This window comes from Rutidosis leptorrhynchoides, chromosome 10 (genome assembly GCF_046630445.1).
Source record: "Rutidosis leptorrhynchoides isolate AG116_Rl617_1_P2 chromosome 10, CSIRO_AGI_Rlap_v1, whole genome shotgun sequence".
NCBI lineage: Eukaryota > Viridiplantae > Streptophyta > Magnoliopsida > Asterales > Asteraceae > Rutidosis > Rutidosis leptorrhynchoides.
Window position 1 is genome coordinate 276,707,524 of NC_092342.1, and position 9,076 is coordinate 276,716,599.

Genomic DNA, 9,076 nt, shown 5'->3' on the forward strand with positions numbered 1-9,076 from the left:
AAGAGTTTGATTTTTAATATGTAGGTGTACAGTGTACTTGTACAGTTTTATTGGTTAATTTTTTAGGATTTGAAGTGTTTATATGATGTCCCAAAAAGTAACAGAGTGATGTTTACGATTTACAAATACCGACTAAAATCTTCGATTTTTTTATAATGTTTAGAATGTAGAGTAGTGATTTATCATCCTAATAATGAGATACAGAACTGATCTTCCATCATATGCATACTTTATGTACATTTCAAGTTGTCATATAAGTTGAATAACTGGAGCCAAAATAAGTGTATATCTGATCTTTAAAACAAAAATCTTGAATTATGGTTTAAACACTTTATGATAGTATATATGCTTTATGGATAATTCTGATCCAATCTTGATCAGAAACTGAAGTTTTAAACTGGAAATGAGACACACATATAAGCAATATATTGATATTGAAGAGTAATCGATTACCGTGACAACTAGTTCCATTGAACAACAAAATTGTAGCAGTGATAATACATTTTAAGGCTCCGAAAATTTGGAGGCCTTTGCAATCGCACAACTTGCACACCCATCGTCACAAAAGAAAAATTGCAAAACCTTATGAGCCCAACACCACCCTGCCACCGTAAATGGCCCTAAATTCAAGAACGACCTAAAATAAAAACAACCTGTATCAATTACTATAACTATAAATATCATATTCTTTGGATTAGTCTATGAACTATGAATATTTAAGGGTTATCATATGAGACGTGAAAGGTAATATAAAAAACAAGAGTGCATAAAATACCTTGAATCAGTTAAAGTTGAATCCACCATTGGGAACAGAAACATCGCCACCTCCAAAATGGAAACCAGGCTGAGCGGTTTCGCCAGCTGGCATTGCATCATCATCTTCTTCCTCCTGCCAATAAGTCTCAAGAAGCTTCACAGCTTTCTCATATATCTCACTGTTATCGTGACTCTGTAAATTTTCAATTTTTTCTAATCCTTCAGCATCATCGATCATCTGTGCATAAAGATTGACATCTCCTGATCGTCCCAAATCCTTATCGACTTCTCCAACCTTTAGTATGTTCTCAAGCCCCTCTAAGCATACCGTAACAATTCTCGGGTCAGGACAAACAAGTAAATCACACAGCGGCTTAATGCATCCCTGACTAACAAGATAACTGCAGCAACCGTATAAAAAAATAATCATTTACCATCCAAAAACAGTTAAATACAGCGACTACATGCAAAACGATTGTCTTACTTAATTTGGTCATGGCTTCCACCAGACGTAGCGTTTGAGATAGCCCAAGCAGCCTCTTTTTTTATGTCGAATTCAGCATTCTGAAGCAACTGAACAAGTGGGCCTATGATATTTGCTTCGATCACCGTCTGTAAAAAGACCAGATAGACATATTTGGTGAGAAGGAATGCAACAAGATCATTATTCTAGTACAGTGATTAAATTAAATAAATAAAAAAAATCAGTGTATGAGACCTGAATCTGTTCTTTGTTGCCAGCGGTGATGTTTGATATAGTCCAACAAGCTTCTTTCTTGATGCTCTTTTTGTGATTATTGCTCAAAAGATTCATAAGACAAGGCAGTGCTTGATGATTAATGATATACTGCAAAACACATACAAAGATGAATCCAATTAGTCAACCAATACCCAAGTTTACTAAATAAGAGCATTCTACTTATAGTTTAATAGTTATTGAAAGTTAAAAAACCAATACCTGAGTTTGCATATCATCACCAGTAACAATGTTGCCAACTGTACGAAGAGCAGGAATGAGTACAGAGGAAGAAGGATGGCTGGAACAGTCAGAAGATTAAAATTATAAAGAGTAAAGATTAAAGATATCAATTATAATAATCAGTGATTTGCATACGCACTTCAGTAACTCAACTAGTCTGGGGCATACATTGGCTTCAATAACTGCTTGAATTTTATCATTTGTACCATCTGAAAGAAATGAAAGAGCCCAACATGCATCTGTCAAAACTTCTTCATCATTTGAATGAATAAGTTGTTGAAGAACTGGGAGCGCAGGTCTTGTCTATTAAAACAAATAACCAACTTCATTAGCAGGGTCAGTAGATAAAAAGATAAAACATGTCTGATTCTAATTAGATTATTATAACACTACTAAAAAAGTTATTTAATCAGGATGCATATGACATATACACAAAGGATTTTTCTAAGGACAACCCATAAGACTGTCATTAAGGTGCAAAAAAGACTTGTACTTTTCAATTACCGTCATGTAAAAATCAAAAATAACCACTTTGTACAGCATATTATTGCACCTAAACGACAACCCTAAGGGCTGTCGTTAGAGAAACTCGTACACAAAAATGGAAAACATTTGCAATATAATATATGTATCTAACACTAACCTGATCAAATGGCGGTTGTGGCTTGCCTCTACAAAAATTAGAAAGTGTCCAAGTAGCATTTTTCAGCATAGATAACTTTGCATGCTCATTTAACTGTGCCAACAACGGAATCAAAGCACCTTGTCCGAGTACAAGATCACGAAATTTGGGGGAATCACCAGCAACATTTCCTAGCGCCCATATAGCCTGCACGAATATAAGAAAGATAATACTTAACTGAAATTTACAAATTAAATGAGATGCATAGAACCTTAAAATTGACAAACTTTATACCTGCTCCCGAACATCGTCACTTGGAGATGCGAGAAGTTTAACAAAAATTGGCACAGCACCATGATCGATCACCACTTTTGTATGTTCAGATGTCCCAGATGCAATATTAGTTAAAGCCCAAGCTGCCTCAAACTACAACGTACATGAAATTTTATTTATATTCCACACAACTGCTATTATTTGATACAAAAGTACAAACAACTTCTGCCGTTCTGCGTATCAAATAAAATAATTGGGAAATGTGAAAAATCGATTATCTCACCTGTAGTTGGGGAAAATCTTCCCTCACAAGAAACTCGACGAAGCGAGGAACGACACCAGAATGAATAACTTCTTCAATGGGAGGACTGCGTTCTGGTTAAAGAATAAATTTATAATTAGATACGTCATGCAACAAGGCTGGTAGTTATATACATATAATCTGCATATTAGATAGAAACTAACAGAGTTTAAATAGCTATAGCTATTTAAATTAATCCTCCGCATACCTATTGATAACAGCTTACGAAACTGTGTAGTTGCCTCGAGCTGCATATTGTTATCATCCGACCAAACGCCGGCAACCATTGCTGGTAGACTTTCTAACTGCAATCAACACAAGACTTCATAATCAACGTTACGTTTAAAAATGTATGGCAAGCAAATGTGTCTAGGTCATTCTAATAGTAATATACCAAAAAATACATTGCAGTACAAATGTTACATAACCACAAGCGAGATCCCATCATACACTTTGACACGTCACTATAAACTAATAGTATCCTACATAATACTTTTAATTAGGATTAGGATATACAAATAATTCAAACTTTCTTTAACCGATCTGTGATACATAAAACCTCTGCCAGACACAAAATTCAAAATGTAATTCCTGTCATCTTGGCTAAAACATATAAACATATCAACACAATAATGTCATCACCAAAACATATAAATAAAACAATAATGTAATACAGTACATTTTATACATAAATCAACCTTGGCAGCAGAAGCGGATTGAACAGGAGCAGGAAACAGAGCACCAGAAACTGCTTCGCGTCTTTTTTTCTGTAAATTTTCTTCTCTTTTATTCTTACGAATCTCAACCATGTTATCTTCTCTACGCCGGCGCCCTTCATCCGCATCCACCGCCACCTTGTACCGGTTCCGGCGAACCTCCGTTCTAGCGCTGGGTCTCAACGACATAGTTGAAGAAAAAACCCTAATAATTGGTGAGCTGTTTAGATAATTAGTGAGTATTGATTGATAGATCAATTTGCAGAGGGCGCAGGGGTTTGAGTGTGTATATGTGTGAGTGAAAAATGGGCGGGCCGATGAGAAACTTTCTCAAATAGGGTTTTAGGGTTTTTTGTTTTTATTTTGGAAGAAAGAGGAATTTGAATTTGGATGGTTGATTATACAAAGGGATCATCCTCACACACTATAAATTGATCCATACACACCAAATTATATGAAGTACCCATATTACCCTTATTTCTATTCATCTTTTTGATACTTGCTCTTCCCAATATCCTCTACAGATTTTCAAACGACTGTTTCTTTTTTCTTTTTCTCATTCCAAGCTTTTTCTAGCTTTATTTTTATTATGCGTAATTCTCATGGTTTATATTTTCTATTTTCCATGATTTAATCATCAATTAATTATGAAATAACTGCAAAGAATTTTGTTTTGGAAAATTTTAAGATTCCGAGTTTAAATTCGAGAAAACCCAAATTGTTTCAAGAAGTGGGTTAGGCTTATCTTACAATAATTTAAATACTTGAAGTAATATTCAAGAAATTAGAGTTGTTTTTTAAGTGAGTCCATTAGGCTTTGAATGGATACACTTATTGTTGATTCATATCCATGGCTCCTTAAAAACTTTAATTAGCGTAAAATATTGAGATTAAAACCCTATTTTCTGAATAAGAGAAAGGGGCTAGGGTAAGAAGTTGGTCACAACAGTGGAGAATGATACTCAGTATAATATTTTGGTCTAGTGACTAATCTATGAGTATATTGCAAAACCCACAGAATAAAAAGATTGATATTTCTCATCAGTTAAATCCACATAGCAAGTAGTTTAGATTATAATTTGTTCATTGTAAAATTGGTGGAAGAATAAGAAACTGACGTATTTTGCAATCCACATAGCAATTAGCAGGTAGTTTACATTACACCTTTTCATTGTAAAATTGGTGGAAGAATAAGAAACGTATTTTGCAGTGAGTTAGGAGTTTTGGGTAGAGCAGGGACTAAAGGATTAATTTAATGTAAGGGTAATAAAGGAATTTCATATAATTTGATGTGTATGGATCAATTTCTAGTGTGTGAGGATCACCTCCCTTATATAAACGTTACAGAGAAAGATTATTGTAATTTTTTATTTATTTAAATTTAAATTTAAATAAATTTAAATGTTTCATGTTTCATTAGTTGTCAATTCAATATATACATATTTTTTAACTAGTATTTTATATTTATATTTATATATTTATATTATATTATATATTACTAGCTTAAGACCCGCGAATTCGCGGGATTGTTTTAAAACAAATTAGATATTGAATTGCAAAGTTATATGATTTTACATACTATTGTTAGGTTGTTTAGAATCAAAACAATATAAGAAGTAATGTTGAATTAATGATAATAGGTGTCATGAAAGCATACGTTATTTACATAACCAAAGCAACCTGGAAAAACAAATATCAGCTTGATAAACTTCAAGAAACTGACATCCAACAACGTGATATCAATCAAATTATGAAAGCTCTCAACATCAGATAGTGCTGAACAATACACCCAAAGTCTGGCCACTTGCAGCTTGCACTACCTGCTCACTAAAAATTTTCCAATCTTCCAACAAATTATCAACTTATCCGCCAATTCATACAAATATTAGCTGTGAACGTTGATTGAACATTAAATTAAAATAATGAGCTAACTGAATGCATTTTTTAGGGTAATAAGTATTCTAGAAATCGTTTTTGGTGCAAAACATAGAAATTATTCACGTTTGATGTAAACGAATTCCTCAAAACAATGGCGGAACTTAAATCTTTCTACTGGGGCCGAATAGAATAAATGTTAGTAGTGTCAAAAGAGGATGTCGTTTCTATGTTCATAACAAATAGAGCACTATAAATAAAGAAATGAACTAAAGCAATACCTATAAATGGAGGTAAAACATATAACTTATGATATGTGTCTCTCATAACATGCTAAAAAGATTGATATCGTATGAATTGATACAACTTCAAAGAAGCTCTTCTTGACATGCAGAGGTAAATAAGTGAAAAAACATCAGTATATACAAATCCACAACATTCTCATGTTCAACGTGATACAAGCTTTTTAAAAAATAATAATGTTATCTAAAGATTGGATCAATTAAAAAGCTAACAATGAACATCTATATATACTTATTCAACTTTGACAAATAAATCGTTGTATACTTAATCATTTAATCAGATAAGACACCTAATTTTTCAGAGAGCCTAGCTTAGTTCCATATATGATTTGAATCTTAAGTTAAGATTAAAAAAAAAAAAAAAAAAAGCCACATACCATACTTTGCAGCTAATTGAGACCACCATCAGAGAAGAGAAGCTAATGTTTGACTATCAAAAGACTATCTTATATCATCATATTAGACCCGCCCATTTTACATCTTTCACAAACCTACTCCTCCTGCTCATTTGATAAATTACTTGTCATTAGACACGACCATTTTAAGAAATCGGTTACACTAATTGAGATCACCATTAGAGAAGAGAAGCTAATGTTTGACTTATAAAAAGGTTAACTCATTTTATCATATTAGATCTGCCCATTTTACCTCTTCCTCCTATTTGATAATTAAATTGTCTATTAAACCAACCCATTCTACAAATCAATTACACTATAATATAAAATTACAGTCTATTAGACCCGCCCATTTTACCTCATTTACAAACCTGATTCTGCCCATTTTACTTCATTCATAAACTTGCTTCTACCCATAAAACTCTACAGAGAAGTTGTCTTTACTCGGAAAATTTAATTACTCACTAAAAGTGTATGGTTAATGATTTTTTTTTTGGATCACGATTACCTTTTACCCCATATTACTTTTATTTTAATATATAATAAAAAAGGTGGAAGATAGATTAAATTAAAAATAGATAATTAAGCATTCGTTGTATCTACATCAACCACTACCCCACGAGGCATGTATTTCGGGGACTTATCATTTGACCCACTAACATATGAACCCAGTCCAAAGAAAAGTTATAGACCCACCGAATTTTATTAGTAAATGAGCTCTACAATGGTATACGGAGTAGTAATTATTCTAAATTAGTACTTTAAAATCATGTTGTTACCTTAGACCATAGATAACCCACAAATGTAAGCCCATTGAGAATTGTCTCCTCTTCTAAAGTGTTCAAGGAATTTGATTTTGATCTACTGATGCAAGACAATGCAAGACGTCTATGACATACCTGCTTAATCACATAATAGGGCTTAAACGACAACGCAAACCAGGAGATATAAACAACTGAGTACATAAGAATTTATAAATCTTTAACCTTAGAAATTCCTGTCCATCTTCTTCTTTCTCATGACCAAGATTGCTTCCCAAGTTTTACATATGGGCAAGTGTGTGAATTAAAATCATTACAATTTATTACAATCAAGGCAACAAACTCATAAAATAGTTGTTTATCATATTTGAGAATGCGTACCTAAAGGGCTTTCATCTTCTCTTTGAATTTGTTCCACGATTCATTGCAACATCCTTCAAGGAAATATCCATGTTGCAGGAACATCTTAAATTATTTTGACCCAACCTAATATGACTCTTTGATAAACCCGCCCATTTTGCCACCTTTAAAAAACCAAGTTGACTTTCTATTTATACCTTCAGAGTATGCAAATCAAGGATACAAATTAAAGGATACTGAACGTTCAATCTCTTAATTTCACTGACGTAAATCTGTTCACCAACATGGATTTTTTTTCTGAACATGAGTTAAATCCAATCAAGAGAAAATGACCATCGAAATACATCTTTATGCAACTACTGTTGTAAGAATAAAGAAGATGCAACTAATGTCTTAATATCCCATAAAGAGTATAATGGGACAAATGAGAAAAAGAAAGGAGTACACTAAAGTTACTTGGCCGGAGGTCCACTCGGAAGCAATCTCTTTATCCGCCGAATAAAGAGAGGGATGACTTTCTCTACTTTTCTGGGTGGAGAAATGACTTGTTTTTATTCTCGGATAAGGGAAGGATTGTCTACATCTCACCTCCCCCATACACCACTCAAGTGGTATTGGGTACTGTTGTTGTTGTTGTTGTTGTGTACACTAAAGTTACTTCATATTCCATATACATATTGCAAGTGGTCTGCACCTTTTCCAGCACCAGCAATGAAAGATGAGTAAAAGGTAAACGCTAAATACCTAGCAAGTGATCTGCACCTCCAGCACCAGCAATGAAAACCCGAACAACCTCCCTCGAAATTTTGCTTCACTTGTTTAGTCCACACCTAAGATTCATTAGTTGGCACTCAATGGATTCTTTTCTCTGCAACATTGTCAACCTTCTTAGTCAAGGGTTACATGTTAACTACCCATTCAACAACATCTGCATCTGCATAGTAAGTCAAAAACATAGTAAGTCATAAAGGGTTTCATTATGTTATAATGAAGAATATTTGTAATTCAGTTCTTATATACAAAAAAACCCACAATACAAATCCCTATCAAACAAACCTTTACATAATGAGATTCAATATGTTCACGGCTAAAATGACCTGCCATTTGGATTATATTACCAAATGCCAATGATTGTTTGTAGTACTATAGATATTTCACTAACGTAATATTTTAACAGTCAAATATCAATTAACAAATACAAATGACAATATGAATTGGTCATACGTGTTATCATGGGCGATTGTTTGCTATCATATTTTAAAAAACGACAATCTTTTACATGTAAAATTATCATCAACACATCACTAATAAGATCTCTGTGTGATTTTAACTGTAAAAAGGAGTATCAAACTGAAATTCAGTCAATGTGTTCAGCGTAATCATCATACCTGGCCATATGTAAAATGAATAGATTAGTAACACAAACCTGATAATATGATAAACGAATTTGATGATTAAGGTAAATAGAAAATTAGGGTTAACACACTATACGAACGCAGTTTATAGATTCCTGCAAATATATGGTTAATCAACCTTATGAATCAATAACATCATCGCGTAACATATAATTCTCATATTGGACATTAAAATCAATTTCGCGAACCCTAATTTTCAAATCGTATACTGATGTAATCCAAATCACCAAATAGAGCGGCATCATGATTTCTAATTGATATTAGAAATTAAGAAAAAAGATGTAAAGACTCTGATAAGTTTTGGCGATCTCCAGGTACGTT

At 33.1% G+C, this 9,076-nt stretch overlaps 1 protein-coding gene and 1 long non-coding RNA gene across 2 annotated transcripts; both read right to left on the reverse strand.

Annotated features, from left to right (window-relative positions):
- Positions 1 to 415: 415 nt before the first annotated feature.
- On the reverse strand, positions 416 to 3,999 carry LOC139872367 (importin subunit alpha-1-like). The gene is made up of 11 exons (XM_071860227.1): positions 3,630 to 3,999; positions 3,140 to 3,236; positions 2,914 to 3,005; positions 2,652 to 2,783; positions 2,379 to 2,564; positions 1,875 to 2,038; positions 1,715 to 1,793; positions 1,475 to 1,603; positions 1,241 to 1,368; positions 776 to 1,157; positions 416 to 637 (listed from the first exon to the last, which is right to left on the reverse strand). Exons 1-10 carry the CDS (start codon positions 3,834 to 3,836, stop codon positions 782 to 784), a joined length of 1,590 nt encoding a protein of 529 aa, XP_071716328.1. The 5' UTR covers positions 3,837 to 3,999; the 3' UTR covers positions 416 to 637; positions 776 to 781.
- A 2,025-nt stretch (positions 4,000 to 6,024) lies between these two features.
- LOC139873626 (uncharacterized) lies at positions 6,025 to 7,675 on the reverse strand. Its single transcript, XR_011767392.1, has 3 exons — positions 7,206 to 7,675; positions 6,999 to 7,118; positions 6,025 to 6,324 (listed from the first exon to the last, which is right to left on the reverse strand). It is a non-coding gene; the product is annotated as an uncharacterized lncRNA (long non-coding RNA).
- Positions 7,676 to 9,076: the final 1,401 nt, after the last annotated feature.

Coding starts and splice junctions, on each gene's coding strand:
- LOC139872367 (XM_071860227.1), bottom strand. CDS start 3,836: ATGTCGTTGAGACCCAGCGCTAGAACGGAGGTTCGCCGGAACCGGTAC. Junction 1,369..1,474: donor GCAACAAAGAACAGATTCAG/GTCTCATACACT, acceptor GTCTTTTTACAG/ACGGTGATCGAAGCAAATAT. Junction 1,158..1,240: donor GGAAGCCATGACCAAATTAA/GTAAGACAATCG, acceptor CGGTTGCTGCAG/TTATCTTGTTAGTCAGGGAT.